The sequence below is a fragment of the Lutjanus erythropterus genome, chromosome 4 (assembly GCF_056507025.1).
Source record: "Lutjanus erythropterus isolate fLutEry1 chromosome 4, fLutEry1.hap2, whole genome shotgun sequence".
NCBI lineage: Eukaryota > Metazoa > Chordata > Actinopteri > Lutjaniformes > Lutjanidae > Lutjanus > Lutjanus erythropterus.
The window spans coordinates 3,043,948-3,060,792 of NC_139320.1; the positions used below are offsets into that span (position 1 = coordinate 3,043,948).

Below are 16,845 nucleotides of genomic sequence, written 5' to 3' on the forward strand. Positions count from 1 at the left end.
TTTTTTCAGTCAATTAGCTGACTGGCTGAGATGAAGCTACAAGGACTAATCTGCTCTATGTTTCATAATTTTACAAACAGACATGTCCACAAATGACAGATTCAGGAATTTTCTGTCTGATTGATTTGATCTGCCATTGCTGTGGCTCTCTTTCTGTCTGTGAGAGTGGAGCTGGAACAGACTGTGTGACTGACAGCGAGCCCTCTGATACAAACCTCTGTGGAGTCAGTGCATGTGTGTGGAAAGAATGGCATGTTGTGAGAATCCAGGAATCTGAACAATGCAGCGAGCTCAGTCTGACCCACTGTTTATCTTTTCACACAGTCAGTGTTTTTCTGCTCATCTTCCCTCAGCAGCTGGCTGAGTGACAGAGCTGCATGATGAAAAAGAGCTGGGCTGCTTTTTTGTGGACACAGACATACTGTAAATTCCATAGTTACATTTCCCTTCTGCTAATTTAAACAGAATTACAGTCTTGTGTAATGTCTTGTGATCTTCACACAATGTATCATAAAGACAACAACTATTGTATTTGCCACAGTGGGGGGAAGGACGAGGAAGTATTTTATGTTGGTTGTTAGGTTTATTAGTTTGTGCAGCTGTTCCTTCCTTTGTTGTGTGCAATTTATTGATTGACTGATTGATTTTAAGACAGAAAATGGTTATATTTACGCTCAGTGAAGCATTTTGTTGCTAGAGGTCATGATACTGAATTGTCAGCTGTGTGTGCACTGTGCATGCATCTTTTGTAACTGTAATTGTAATGGAATACACTTACCTTTTTGTATTCAGATTAACTAATTGCATTACATGTAATCTGTTTCATTAGTCAGTAAGGATAATTAAACCTGTGTTGATTGATTTTTTTTTTGTCAATCTGGGGCAACAGAAACAATCTGGAAACACAACACTGACATTAAGTAATACATTGATATGTAAAACATTACGACAGGCATTTGCGTTTTCACACATCCAGCTGTTACAGAGCCACATGATTACAATCTGTCCTTCCAGCTTCCACCAACATCAGGCTTCTTAGCTTTGAATTGCTCCACTATGTTTACCAGCAATTTTTGATATTTGGTGAAGCCAAAATAGATGCTAATTACTTTTCTATTAATCAATCCAGGGCTTCCCAAACATTTTCAGCTCAAGATCCTAAAGAGAAATTTGGTGTCTCCCCAGGACTCAAACTTACAAAACTACATAATGAATTGTTATAACATCTACGTGTATTAACTACTGATAAAGAACACAACAAACCACATGACTGACTTTTCCACTGGCCAAACAGGTTTCCTTCAAAGTCTATTCTTTGCACAAGAAATTTCATTTTGACTTCCCTGACAATGCTTTGTTTACAGATATGTGTCACACACACAGTATCAGATCTGAACAAATCAATGTAGCAAGAAAAAAATAATACTTACTGGATGAATTTTAATTGCAAAAAATGAATTAGGTATTTCATTCACAAATTATTTGATTAAAATTAATCAAATAATCTAATCTTTTCAGCTCTACTAGACACTCCATCAGCTTTCCTTTTGCGCCACCCTCAGACTGTCAACTTTTTATTGAAGAAGAATGTATGTCCTGATCATGATTTTTGTTCAGGTTTTGAAACATCACCCTGGTCCAGTAATTTATCTTTATGTTCCTACAAAAAGCAGACACACTTAACCTGTTCTCACTTGCATACTATCTTGCACAACAGTGTCTGTGTGGAAGGACTTTGGAGGTTCCTCTTCATCTATGAACAAAAACTACATGTTGTGCTTTGAAGCACGCTGCAGCAGCGCTTTCAGAGAAATGTTGCAGGAACTGAGTGACGTCTTTCTTTTCCCGAAGTTTCTCTGGGCTTTATTTTAGTCATACAAGCTTAACGACATGCACAAAGTAGTAGTTACAGAAAGAAATGTTTTTTTTCTTCTCTTTTGTAGGTTTTCAACGAAGTCCTGGCTCTCCCAGACGTGCCAAGTGTGTCGCAAGAGCATGATGTTTGGTGTCAAGTGCAAACACTGCAAGTAAGAGAATGTGAATATAAACTCCCCCACTCTGTTTGATTATAGATCTACTTATGGTCTCACTGAGGTATTTCCATCTGTTCACAGGTTAAAGTGCCACAACAAATGTACCAAAGATGCTCCCTCATGTCGGATATCATTTCTCACATGTAAGCAACACAGTATAAATGTGTGTTGATCACAATAGGAATGACATTTACAAGGAATGTGGTTTTAGATGGACCATATCAAGATTTTGTCTCTGAGTTGTGCAGTCGAGTCCTCTTTCCTGTTGCTCCACCAGTCGTCCAGCAAAACCTGTTCAAACCTACAAATGTGCACCTTGTCTGTTGTTTTAAGACTGACCTGAAAAAACGTGAACCTGTGCTGCAATATTTAGTGTGATGTAAAATCAGCTAATGTTTTATTCTGACTTGCAGTGCCAAGGATGCGCAGGGCAGAATCAGTGCCATCAGATATCAATAACCGGATTGATCACACAGCGGTGATCCCACTGCAGTTCGGCACTTTACCAAAGGCAGTCACCAAAAGGGTGAGTAAGGCTTTCTTTTCATATAATTCTTTGTCTGGAAGTGTTTGCTGGTCTAATGTAGGCGTCTGATTTCTCGAGGTGTTAAATCAACAAATGTGGAGTGTCAGGTTTAGCAGGAAATGAAGGCTGTCAGTGTAATGTACTTACTGTTATTTACTATCATAGCCAGAGAAACAGTTTCTGAGAAATTGTGGGGTGAATACTGGATGCTGAAAAAGTGAAACTACGCCACATTGCTGGCTTTAAAAGTCAAATAATGACTGTTTTGGTGTGGTATGTTGAAAAGTTGACATTAAACTAAATTTTTTATTCACACTTAAATTTTGTTTATTTATTCTTTGGCAAAAAACAACAACAATACAGCACAACAACAAAGTCCCCAGGCACTATATCATCCACACATTTCAATCTAGCATATGTTGTGGGGCACTACATAATTTGTATTTAACTCTATATGATTGGTAGAGCATGCCGAGGAATTTAAAAGACATTTTAAACCATGATGATGGGATGGAGGTCACTGGCCACGTTTCTTATTCCGACAAATATTTGATCTAATTTGTCCATCTTGTGATGTATGGATCTTTTCTCAATCTCAGAAGGACAGTCAGTATTTCCATCTCACGAATCTCTTTGATGAATCCAGTTACCTACTGTGGATAGTCAGTTTGTCATCATTTACAAGTAGTCGTTATTTATTTATTTTTTTTTAACCATTATTTATTCAGGATTGGTACACTGGGAGCGATGCTCTCTTTTGCAGGAAGGCCCTGATCACATTCACACAGTTACATATTCACACCTGGAAGCTGCCCAGTACAACCACAGTCTTATCTGCGGCCACTGAGCAGCTCTACTGGAGCAGTTGGGGTCAAGGGTTCCTCAGTGGTGGTAATGAGGGAGGGGCAAGTGCTGCCTTTCACTTGCCCCACCCAGATTTATCCTGCTGGTCGGGGGATTGAACCGATGACCTTCCATCTCTAACCTTTAGGCCACCACTACCCACATCTGTCATTTCCTGTTATTCCATGTGTCAGGTCACTCAAATAAAGTGATGTGCAGGTCAACAGGATCTGCTGCACAAAAATATGTTGCATGATTCTCCAAATGCTTTCATGAAATATTTGTATCTTGGAGCAGCTCCAGAAAATGTGGCAGTGATTTGCCCCCTCATTCCCACAATTTCTTTGTTGATACTAAATATGTCTTCATTTTAGGACTAAGGAAGAAATGAACAAGGTTCTTCCTACTGAATTCAAGCCAATAGATAGAACAAGATGTATAAAAACACTTTTGCACATGTTCATCATTTAATTCTTTTTCCTGTCCCTCCTTAATATAGGTAGTGGTAGCTCATCTGTCCTGTAATTCTCTGGTAACGTTTTGAAATTATGGATTTGGAGCTACCAGTGTATGAACTGCTGGTTTGAATTTGTATGAAATAGCTGAAGCTGAAGGAGTGGGAAGAGTTGGAAAAGTGGGAAAGGGTCTAATTATAGATGGGATTTAAAAGTTGCTTAAAAGTCTTAACAATGTTGAGGGACTCAAAACATAATATAAGCTTGTGTTATGACTGCTAAACTGCATCGCTTCACTGAGGAGAATTTAAGTATGCATGATAATGTTGCTATATATAAACCACCTGTTTTCTGGATTCTGGAGAGAGGCAGTTGATTATTGAATCGGCAAATACAGATGTTTTGCTTGGCCAACAAGAGTGTCTTTATTTGATGATTGTGTAAAAGAATGAATGATATGAAAATTCAAATTGTTGAAAAAGTGTGAAAGTGTGTCAGTTTTGAACATTCTTTCCTGGAAAACCAGGAATATTTTGGAAAGTATGAAAGGTATAAATGAGAAAAACAGCATGCACACCAATGATAAAGATTTTTTTGCAAAGAACATTCAGTATGATCTGAATGCTTCCAGCATTCACACCAATAATCAAATTGTGTGTGTCTTAGCAGGAACCTGCCCCCAATTTAAACCAGCTGGACTCCAGCAGTAACCCATCATCAGCCACCTCGTCTGCACCTTCCTCCCCAGCACACTTCCAGCAAAGTAACCCCCCAAGTGTCAGCACCACCCCACCACCAGCCAACCCGTCACCGCAGGGCTCCAGGGACAACCGCTTCCACTTTCCAGGTCAACACACTGTCTCTGGTATTGCTCACATACACACAAGCCTCGTGTAATCTAGTAGAAACAGGAGTGTCTGTGCATCTTCCAGCAAACTGCAGCTGAATCAGGTGATTCTCAGCTCCAGGATCTTAAAACCTCCAGAGGACAAAAAGGACCATCTGATGAATTCACATCCTTTGACTGTGCAAACATTTCAAAACTGCTGTGCCTTCAAAAGAGTCACTTTAGCATAAAAGCATTTAGCATCCTCTGTTCTGAATTCATAAGTTAAGATGTAAAGTATTCATGTAGTGTTTTTGAACAATGACAGTGCAGTATTCTGAAGCTGTATTTCCCAACAGATGTTCCTGCCTCCACATATCCTGCTGTTCAACACTCAGCCAGCTACCATGAGCCTGGGTAAGAGACACACCATCAGAACATATCTCACTCACACTGTCTCTGACACATACCTACATGCAATAATTCTTTCAACAGTATCTTACCGTCCAAAAATGTATTTATTTATTTATTTAAATTACCAAACCAATAGTGAGGCTGAACAATAGATCTTACAAGATATACAGCAACTCTACCCCTGGACTCACCACGGCACTGTACTGTCACAACGCTACAACTTTTCAGAACTACACAAATAATCAAGCTATTAAATTTTATCAGAGTCAAAACAATACCACACCTCCAACACTCCTCATCTAGTTCTAAGACAGAACACAAGACAGGAACGCATCAGTGGATCAGTCTCACATGCACTTGTCCCAGTGCAGGCTTATAAAAACAGCTGTAACACTTGTGTAACACATTTCAAACAGTCATGTAAACGCTATCTGATGGAAGGACACACCACACAACCACCAATTTAACTCAGAGTATCGTCTCCTCTCTGAATGTCCGTGTTAATGTCTTTTGTGTTTTGTTGTCTGTCTCTGTTTTATGATGTTATCTTGTCTTATCTTATCTTCTGTGCTGCAGAACAGGAACCTGTTGTAAACCTGTTTTAACTGTTTAACTGTAACCAGTTTTATCATCTGTAATGTCTGTTAATGTTGTAGGTGCCATATTGTGTGCATTTAATTGATCACATTTTGTATATGTCAGCTGATAAGTAGCAAGAAGTGTCAGCAATTGAACTGAAATCACTATATGGCCAAGTGCAATATCCAAATCACAGACACAGGACCAAATCACAATGTTTTTGAAAAGGATAAATGTATGAGAGAACAGCATTATAATGTAGTAGCAGTGCTGCAGAGATGCCCTGGCCTAAAAATCTTGTTCTTCAGATGAAAGAAAACACATGTGTGCAACAGTGATCATTCCCACTAATCGTATCACATATCACAATCACAATTTCAGTCAAAATAATCACAATATGACTTTTTTCTTTACAATATGGTGCAGCCCTGGTCAGCAGACAGACCAAATACATGAAGTAATTTAAAAACACAGTGTCAGTTACACAGTCTGTCCACCAGAGAGCACCCAACGGTTTATTTTCACACTGAAAAGTTCTGCTCACTACATGTCTTAATCACAATTCTAAAACACAAATTAAAAGGACTCTTATCATGTTTTTATGATTTTTATTACTCTTAAAAAACAACATAAAAAACTCAGTATTAATCAGGCTTTAATGTACATAGCATACACAGTACATAAATGATAATACATATAGTAAACTCTCAAAAATCCAGTAGAGTATTATACAAGTATATGAAGATAAAAATAATTTTGTCGGTTGCTAATTCATGTGTTTTTTTTCTCTCAGAGTGTCACAGGTGTCTGTTACTGACACACAGCTAACAGCAGCAGAACGAGGAGGGGTGAGTTACTGGAAGCCACACACAATCAGTACCATCACAAAAAGAAGAAGTGAAAAACAGTATTATTTGCTTCTTTTATCGTGGGTATCCTCTCTGCCTGTGTTCTCTGTGGTTCTCATGTGGTTTACAGAACTGCTCAATTTCAGTGTTGTTGAGCATGTTTCCTTTTTTCTATCACTGCCAGTTGACCTTGTGTCCTGTGATTGATTTCATTACTGGAGAAAACAGGTTATAATCCCAGGGAGAGTAAAAATCTGTATTTTGGACCAAAATGAAATCTATCGATGTGAAACAATGGGCCTCATGAAGCGAGATTCTTTTAAATTTCTTTTAGATTTTCTCTTAAATAAGAGAAGTTAATTCCAGAAGCACCAAATGTGCAAATATCCTTCATCCAAGTGTGTTGAATGACCAATCCCACTTAATCATAAAGTTGAGGCATGTGGTCAATAATAAGGGCAGGTGTTTTGATATGTGCAAATTCTCTGGCACGTTCCCTAAAGTATACCTTTTTCACTGCAGCCATTTTGGCATGAAATGGTAGAGTAAACACAGGCATTGCCAATGATCCTAATTAAAGTTCTGTTCCATTCAGGTCAAACACAGTGCTGCAATTGTGAAGGAAAAGCTCTGCTATGCTAAGTGGAACACTACTGTAATTAATATCATTGGCACAATCAATCAATCAATATCAATAATAATGAAATCAATAACACCAGTGTTTACAGTACTGTTTCATATCTGTTGTCTGTTGTAAGTCTGTTGTAATTTAATTTACTTTAACTTTACTTTAAAGGTGAATTCTGTAATATATCTACTGTAATAAATGATAAAATGACCATGATGTGTCATCAGAGATCAAGGAAACATGTTCACCTGACATGAGGGCTACAGCTACAGAATAACTGTTTAGGATGTCTGTTTCACATTAATCAGAGTTCAAATTAATACTGAATTTTCATAAGTCGTGAGACAGGCAGCTGCTTGACTCATCGTCCAGAATGTGTTATTTCAGAGCAGTGGGCTTTTGTTGTCAGGATAACAGGCTGAACTTCACACTGACAGACGACTGACAGTTATAAACAGCTGATCAACTTACAGTGGAGGATTCATCCTCGCTTCTTATTTTTAATTTACAAATAATTTCCTGCAGAGCTCCTGCAGAGCTCCTGCAGAGCTCCTGCAGCCTGCCTGGGGGTGTCTGGGGCGGAGGAGGAGGGGGGAAACAACACTCTTCAACCTTAGATCATATATTAAACAGGATTACAACCTATTTAACCGACAACCTTTAACTTTAAATAACACTTTCCAGCTAATTTTTTTGTTGTCACACTTCTTTGTCATTAAACCTTCGGTGTCCGTGTTCACCTCCGTCATTCTGCTCTTTGACTCAGGAGGAGGAGGCAGAGGAGGAGTACCCAGCTGAGGATGAGGAAGCAGCCGAGCCGAGAGGCAGAAAAAAGAGCACCGAGGAGTGTGATGAGGATGGTCTGGAGGACCTGCCTTCTTCCATATGTCGTCGCGGGGCCATCGGCCGCTGGAGGGACCCCATCTCTCGTAAGGCCAGCCAGACCAGCGTCTACCTGCAGGAGTGGGACATTCCCTACGAGCAGCTGCAGCTGGGAGAGCTGATTGGCAAGGTGAAGACACTGCTCTATGTAATTATCTTGGTATAAAAACATAAAATATCAACACATCTGACACATTTGACTGTGTGACTGTCAGGGTCGCTGGGGGAAGGTGCATAAAGGCCGCTGGCATGGCGAGGTGGCCATCCGCCTCCTGGAGATCGACGGGAACAACCAGGATCACCTGAAGCTCTTTAAGAAGGAGGTGATGAACTACAGGCAGACCAGGCATGAGAATGTTGTCCTGTTCATGGGCGCCTGCATGGCTCCGCCCCACCTCGCCATCATCACCAGGTACAGCAGCATGACATGTCAGCTAAAAATCAAGGTCTCAATTCTGCTGTTTCCTGATTTCCAGTCTAGTTCCAGTCACAAATTCATGTTTATATTTTATATTCTTACATGTGCTGTGTTGTTCTGATATTGATTTGTGAATTCAGTTTCAGTAACAATATTCCATGTGTTTCCTCTGCAGTTTCTGTAAAGGTCTGACTCTGTACACTGTAGTAAGAGAAAGAGGTCACATGCTGGACATCAATAAAACCAGACAGATCGCACAGGAGATCGTAAAGGTAAGCAACACTTGAGCTGCGTCAGATAGACAGAACTAAAATGGCTAAAAAAGTTTTAGTATCAATCACTCATTCTTGAGAATTGGAACAAAATGGTATTTTGTGTGGGTTTTGATTTTAACTCTTCAGTTACACTGGAAAGCATATGATACACTGACTTATATTTATTTTTGTATGTATGTATTTATTTATATTAAATTGAAAATAGTATTCATTTCAAACACGTTACTCAATTATTAAAGAAAGCTGTGGGTTATGTCACCTCCATGAGCATAGATGTCAACTCTGTCAGACAGAAAATCTGTCAGTGTTGACGTCTTACAGAGTTGACAAAATGTTCCATATTTTCATTTTACAGTATACTTGTAGTGAGCAGCCATTTTATTTTTTAAAGTGTCTCAGAGTTCTCTTAATGTTAATCATAATACATATTTTTTAAACCATAATTCTTATTTATCTTTGATTTAGAAGGACTACAGAGTTGTTATGGCTGACACTCATCTAATATTATTGAATTAATTTGTCTAAAAATAGAAAGTTTAGATTTTGAAGACTTACAACAATTTTTATTTGTTTGAGTTTGCAGTTAAAGAATTAAATTAAAGAATCGGTACAACATATGATGATTTTTTAAATAAAATATAGTGTAAACTGCTGAGAGGCCACTGTGTTATACACAAGTGTGTATGATTTGCAAGATTTAGGTGAGCCACTGTGTTTCTGCAGTAGCCGAGAATGGCCCTAGTCCTTCTACAACATTGAAAGAAATTAATTAAAGCATTAATTTGAACTCTGATTAATGTGAAACTGACATAGAAAACAGTTATTCCTGTTCAAAGAGGTAGCTGGAGCATTCATGTCAATGAAGTGAGAATTTCAACTTAACATGTTTCCTTAATGTCTGATGACACATCATGGTCTTTTTATGATTTATTGCAGTAAATATATTACAGATTTCTCCCTTAAAGGATCCCTATCAATACGTTATGTGTTGATGTTAAAAAATAATATTGACCAAAAATGCTTGTCACATTTTTTAAGTCTTAGATATCAAAACCCTGTATGGATCTTTAATGTGTACAGCATACACACATACATGACACATAATAATGACTTTATTTAGTCAGAGAATGATGCATTACTATACAGTAATATTGAATCTTTATTGCTTGATTCTTTTTATTAAAAGAATCTAACTCATATTGTGTTTACATGATTTCAATGAAACTGTCAGCTGCCACTCATCTTCTGCTCTTGGTCATAAAAATATTTTGTGTTCAGTAAATCCATTTCCTTCACAGGGAATGGGTTATCTGCACGCCAAAGGCATCATTCACAAGGATCTCAAGTCCAAGAACGTGTTCTATGACTCAAACAAGGTGGTCATCACAGACTTCGGCCTGTTTGGGATGTCCGGAGTGGTTCAAGAAGGCAGGTAGGAGTGAAGTAAAGGCTGCTCTGAACAATGGATCTGTATCTCTGGTGAGGTGTGGTTGTTGTCTTCATTAGTGCTCTGTCTCTCTGTGTGTGTGTGTGTGTGTGTGTGTGTGTGTGTGTGTGTGTGTGTGTGTGTGCGCGTGTGTGTGTGTGTGTGTGTGTGTGTTTAGAAGAAAAAATGTGTTGCGGATACCTCACGGCTGGATCCACTACCTGGCTCCAGAGATTGTTCAAAAGATGAGTCCAGAGGTTGATGAGGACCAGCTGCCCTTCTCCAAAGCTGCTGATGTTTATGCATTCGGGTATTGATTATTGATTACATGTAAACAGCCTGACTCACTTGATATGAACAGATGGTGGTTTCACTGCAGTTTTCCTGATCTGATTTTTCACATTGTGTCACTTTCAGCACAATCTGGTATGAGCTGCAGGTCGGATACTGGCCAATCACCGACCAGCCTGTGGAGGCTAAAATCTGGCTAGTGGGCAGCGGTGAGGGCGTGAAGAAGGTGCTGGCAGAGGCCAACCTGGGCAAGGAGGTCACGGTGAGTCTGTCACATAGATCTCAGAAGAACATGGCAAGCCACTGTATAGAGCTGCCATCTTTCTACAGAGGCCCAGAACCAACAAACCAAACACTGGCTCTTGATACTTGTGTGTTTCACATGAGTTTTGCAGCCAGCTAGGTTCTCTTAAACACTTGGAAGGGGAGGGTGAGATGAGGCGTTTACAATCTGCAGCCTCAAGCTAGATGCCCATCTATCACTCATGGTCTAACATGAATTAAACCAATCAGAATATCATCTCCCTTTCCCTTTAAGAGTCAGGTGTGGCTGCCTCTGGTGCATTGTTATTTTAGTGATGGACTCGGCAGGTTGGAGAAGTGAACTTGTCTTAACTGTGTGTGTGACGATTAGAACATGCATGACAGCACGCCGTGCTCATCACTAAAAAGATTACTCCATCTAGAAGGAAGATGTTTCTGAACCGCTTTCATTCATGAAAATAAATCACGAACCACAATGAGCCTACAATAGACTGTACCCTCCTGCTTGACTCTTTATTGTAACTATTGAGGCAACTTTTATGGGATATGGGATAATATGGGAATTATGGAAATCTACACTACAATCTTTTTCCAATACATTTTTAATTTTGGACATTTTTCACACACAGAAACTGTGTTCAGCTCTTCCATCACCTGTGCCACGGTGAATCTGTGACATGGCGCTACTAGCTTAAAATGATGTGAAGTTTGCAGATGTAGTAGCTGAATATTGCTGCTAAGGGCCAGCGCCTCAGTCCTGACCGCATCAATGTGCTCATAATCATGTTGAAGCATATTCTCTCATGTAATATTTAACTAGAGCTTTAGATAGTTTTGCATTAGATTTATCATTTACATCAAAGTGATGGTGGAAGCCTGCTGGTCATTCTAACAATCACAGTTGAATTGTAAGATAGAAAACAGCCAGAAACTGCATCAGTTTTTAAAGTCTGTGCAAAGCAAAAAGGGAGTTTTCCTTCTAAACACATTATTCATGTTAGAAAATAGCTACTGAAAACATGAAAAGACTGAGATATATGTAGTACTGAACTGTGGAGTCTTAGTCTCGGTGACGTGCTGGAGCAGTGGTCCCCCAGCTATATAAGCCCCATGAAACAACACAGGAACAACATGTTCAGTGACTCTCTCAGTCTAAATCAGCCCAGCAGTTCACTTCAGCTCACTTCAGTTCCAACAACCCGACACAGAAGAAAAAATGTACCATCCGGTCACTGTCCTCTGGCTCTGGTGGCCCAAACATGTCTGGACATGTCCACTAAGGCTGCCCAGACGGAGAGTCCATGTTTCATGTTGTTTTAGGTCGTAATGGTGTTTGACGTTGTGACAGCAGAGTGGACACGCCTTTAGCATTTCAGAACAGAGAAAACTGACAAGTTTTTGTGATTTTGAGAGCTAATTTTATATACTTAGTGATTTTTTTAGTCATGTAGTCGCCACAGCTTCTGTGGTGTGACAAGCTCAGAACACACATTTCTTGTTGCTTTACCCGACCTTTAACCCTCCTCCTTCCATCCCAACAGGAGATCCTGTCTTCCTGCTGGTCGTCTGAAGCAGACAACAGGCCCACCTTCACCCAGCTGGCAGGCATGCTGGACAGACTCCCTAAACTGAACCGCAGGCTGTCCCACCCTGGACACTTCTGGAAGACACCTGAGTATGTATCATAGAAAGAGACGGTATATTCATGGTCCAGGGTGAACCAGCCTACAACATCATTCACACCAGCCTTCAAAAAGGGAGTTTATCATTTTATTAAGTCAACAAACTCCTGCCAACTTCATGTGTGAGCAGAGATGAAAAAGGAACCAACACACCATCAATCAAATGGATCATACTGTAAATAGGATTTTGTAAACAAATGTGAATATTATAAAACTGTCCTGCTGACTATCAACTAATATAAATGACCTATGATGTCTAATGTGACTACTCTTTTGTGTTTTGAGGAAAGATCTAGTCAGACTCACATGTTGCTCTACCTGTGATGGTGTTTTAGTTGTTTCTCCTGCTACACTTCCTTCATCTTTCAGTCACTGCAGTAATATGCTCTCTTGTGTTTCTTCACCTCTCCCTCTTTCTCCTCTCTGCCATTTCCTGTCCTCTGGGTGCCGACTGGTCCACCTGTGCCTGGTCTCCGCCGCCTCTCTCCAACGCTGCGTTTTCTCTCGTGTCTCTGACTCTGTCTTCCAACACTGCTGATCTCTGTCTCCTCACTGTGTTCTTCTCCTGGTGAAGGCTGTGGGATCATCATCACTGCCTGAGAGATCACTGCCATCAGGGCCTGCATGCACACTATCTAGACATGTTCAAATACAGCAGCTGAGAGGAGACATTAATAACATTGTGACCGAATCTCAATATGCAAGTCATGTAGGCAGAGCTTGTGGACATGTCAGCAGACATGGTGTCAAGGGAAGTGATGTTTCATACTCTAAGATGCATAAGGGGAGGACCATGTGACAGAGGCATACAGCTGAGGCAGGCTGCTACTCACACACACATCTTGTGCAGATATCATCAGTTGTGGTAATGTACACAGATGGCACACACCTAATGCATCATGCAGACACAGGAAGTAGTTTATCACTCATTCTTGAGAATTGGGACAAATCATGTCCTGCCACAAGAAAAGCTAAAATATTAAAAATATTAATATCAAAACTTTCATTTAATTAATTTTTGGTGAAAATGTATTCTTAAAGGATTTCTACATATGAAATAGATATAATTTATTATTTTTTAATTTCTAAATTTACTCTGTGACAGAAAACACCCTTGTTCCAGACAAGAATTCACAACTTCAAACAATTTAAAGAAGTATTGTGTCCCAGGTTTCGATCTGATTTTTACAAAAACTTGATTTAATCAGGCATAAAAAAAAGTTTAGCTATACCCTAAGGACCCCGGTCTCATTTCCTGGTTTAAAAAAGGCAGGAATACTGCTCAATCACTGGTAAGGTTTTTATTTTTAGACAAATTAATTTAATAATATTGCTATCAGATGTGTCTCAACCATCACATTTCAACTCTGTAGTCCTTCTAAATCAAAGATAAATAAGAATTATGGTTTGAAAATGTGTATTTTGATTAGCATTAAGAGAAATGACAAAATGTAACATTTTGTCAACTCTCTCCATCAGATGGAAAATCTCCATTTAATAAAGGAATGTAATCACTAGGAGATTTACCCTTTGCAAGGTTTAATAACCAAGAGTTTGATCTTTTAAAATATATTTTACAGCATAATTGAAGAGTAAAAATCAAAACTCAGGTTATGTGACCCTTGTCTTGGTGTTCGTCCAGTGACGCCCACGCTGGCTGTCAAAGGTTGAAAGAATATCATTTTAATACTATGATGATCTCCTGACCTGCAGATAAGATTATTATTATAAAATATAGGTATAATATAGGTTAAACTGAGTCATTTGGTATGAAAATTATCTTGAGAAGGATCCTGGTGTCTGCAACACACTGCAAAAAAGAAGAAACAGTCTGCTCCTAAAACTCCTCTAGTGGGAAATGAAACTGCAACAGAGCTGTAACTGAGCCGGGGAACAGCCAGAGTGCAGCCAGATTCTGTATACATTCAGACAGTAGTTTTTTCTGGAAACTAATAATAATAATACCTCACATCCTTGTCAGGTATCAGTCGGAGCCCAGGCAGCAGGTCAGACAATATGACACAACAGCTGCTCCAGATCTTGTGTAAAAACTAAGAATGGTTAACCTGTGTGCCAACTGCTTTCCTTCCACTTTTCTAACCACTTGCTGTTCTCGCGTTCTATGAATGTAATTTGTATATCTGTCTGTATGTGAGTGGACAGAGTGCCTTATCACTGTGTCATAGCTGGACCGCTGCTGGTTTCAGCTGGTACCAGGCTGTGACCGCTCCTAATTATTGTAACAAGGTTGCCAGCACAAAGGGTCGGTTCACACAAATTACAAAAATTCATTTTGTTGGCATTTACCTTTAATGCTGTCCGTCTGTGCAGACTTGTTTTAATTATTCCATTCCTCACTGTATCTGTCTGAGATTACTGCCTCCACTCCAATACAGAGGTGAATGGAAACTTTAGTAGATGAAAGAGTTTCAAGAGTTTTCATCTGGCTTTGCCCGGCGGCCACAGCCACAAAATGACAGACAGCTATGGGCCAGTAAATAAATAAATATTAATTACATTTAACAGATAAAATGCATAAACAGTAAAAGGTCCATGAGTTATCTTTCTTTGGAATTATTTTCAAATTAAACAATGTATTAACTTAAAGGCATAATATGCAACATTTCCTGAAAAAAAAAAAAAAACGTACGGAAATAAGACACAAAAATAAACTCTTTCTGGTTGCATTTACAAACAGCTCAGACAAATCCCACTGATTCTACCTTTAACTTATTAATTAAATGAATCTGGTACAAGGATTAAAATGTGGTATTTTACTGCATTTAATAGCTGCAAGTGCATTTTAGTTGCAGATGCTTTGGTTCCATTTATAAATGATATTCTATATCTATGCAACATTAAACAGAGCTGGAACCTCTTCCATCATACGACTCAAGTGTTTGTATGATTCATAAACATAAACTGCTCCTACCACAAACAGAATGAATGCAGATTTTAGCTTTTATGCTCTTATGATCTTCTGACAAACCAAGGGCATTCCCATCAGTCTCTGCTGTACTTTGCCTTTAGTGCTAATTAGTTAATATTATTGTGCTGACACACGGAACTAAGGCGGTGAACATGGACCATGCCCTCTAATCATCAGCATGTTAGCATCATCATTGTGAGCACGTACTGTAGCATCCTGACGTTAGCATTTAGCTGATGCACCTCTGTGCCTAAGTACAGCCTGACAGAACTTCAGCATGGCTGGAGACTCCATATCTATTACTGTAATGTGGGTGAAGTGACTCTTAGAAAAGTGTGTGCCCCCTAAATATGAATAAATATTTTATTTAAATCGCCATGGTCACATTCACATCAACCCCTGCACTTCTAAAAATGAGTTTACATATCAGGTTGCACCAACAGGACTTGCATGTGGTCTTAAGCTAAGTTGGTCTTAACTTGGCATCCTAAGTCTAACCTAATAGTTACTCTGGTTGCACCATCTGGGCTCAAGCCTTCTTCTTGTTAAGACTGGGTCAGGAGCAGGTGTAAAGTCAAAATCTGGGCTGATTACCACAGATAGTCACAGACACCTCCTGTTCTGTACCATGAAAGCTCAAAGAGATGCTTTATTCAACAGACCTGTGTGGAAAGTAAAAGCACAAAGTTTCACAAAGTTCATCCTTACTCAACTATTTCGAAATTGCATAATTTATTTAAGGTAATCTGGGGATATTACCGTTACTAGTTCAAATGTGAAATCAGTTGAAACAGTGTGCTCACATCTGTCCATGTATTTTATCTGAACAACCATTTATGTTGTTTGTTATTTGTATCTAAGTCTACTGCTATGTAGTTATTATCATGCTGGTTTGCTTGACAGTCAGTGTTTTCTTGTTCTGGCTGTTTCATTATCTTTGATCCTTCATGACTTTGCAGCAAATTATAAATGATTGGCTACAAATCAGCAAGACAGCAGAATATTGTTGACAGTGTATCTTATCAGTGCACACTGCCAGCCAACAGCCATAGTTTTGTGGGCATTCACATGAAAACACTTTGCTGAGATCAGCCATAGTTGAGATTAGACTTAAGTCTGGTTTGTGCAACTGACATAAAGCCCATTCTAAAGACTCATCTTATCTAAGACTGACTTTAGGTGGTTTTATGCTCGGCGTAGTGTGTCTGGCATGTGTCAAAAGTTACATCATATCCTGTGTCGGTTTGGGTGTGAAGGCTTCAAAAGCTGTCACAGCTCTTGGTCGTGCACCTCTGAATTGTCTTTTCTTTGGTCTTTACCAACTCCTCCTGACAAAAGTGTCAAGCTTTTTAGCTGCTACATGTAGCTACAGCTGCATTTCCTTGTGACAGGGTGCATCAGCCTCACAAAACGTCTGTAGTCTCCAGACAGAACATGTCATCTTGTGTAGACTTTATCGTTTATAATAAAGCAGATAAAGTCTTCCTCAGCAGTGGCGAGCTCCATGGTCAGCAGGAGCAGCCATT

At 39.4% G+C, this 16,845-nt stretch overlaps 1 protein-coding gene across 2 annotated transcripts in view; it reads left to right on the plus strand.

The window, feature by feature from the left end:
• Window positions 1–13,061, plus strand: part of LOC146327366 (kinase suppressor of Ras 1-like) — a 68,593-nt gene extending 55,532 nt beyond the window's left edge. The window contains exons 7-20 of one of the 2 annotated variants that reach the window (XM_084716781.1): window positions 1,944–2,027; window positions 2,115–2,176; window positions 2,447–2,559; window positions 4,527–4,704; window positions 5,043–5,100; window positions 6,470–6,524; window positions 7,919–8,164; window positions 8,250–8,446; window positions 8,628–8,724; window positions 10,026–10,159; window positions 10,332–10,463; window positions 10,571–10,706; window positions 12,250–12,383; window positions 12,965–13,061. In XM_084716781.1, coding sequence (XP_084572907.1) covers window positions 1,944–2,027; window positions 2,115–2,176; window positions 2,447–2,559; window positions 4,527–4,704; window positions 5,043–5,100; window positions 6,470–6,524; window positions 7,919–8,164; window positions 8,250–8,446; window positions 8,628–8,724; window positions 10,026–10,159; window positions 10,332–10,463; window positions 10,571–10,706; window positions 12,250–12,383; window positions 12,965–13,052 — 1,714 coding nt within the window. In that variant the 3' untranslated portion in view covers window positions 13,053–13,061. Of the gene's footprint in view, window positions 1–1,943; window positions 2,028–2,114; window positions 2,177–2,446; window positions 2,560–4,523; window positions 4,705–5,042; window positions 5,101–6,469; window positions 6,525–7,918; window positions 8,165–8,249; window positions 8,447–8,627; window positions 8,725–10,025; window positions 10,160–10,331; window positions 10,464–10,570; window positions 10,707–12,249; window positions 12,651–12,964 lie in introns of those variants that run through there. The other variant, XM_084716780.1, reaches the window with a different exon arrangement.
• Window positions 13,062–16,845: the final 3,784 nt, after the last annotated feature.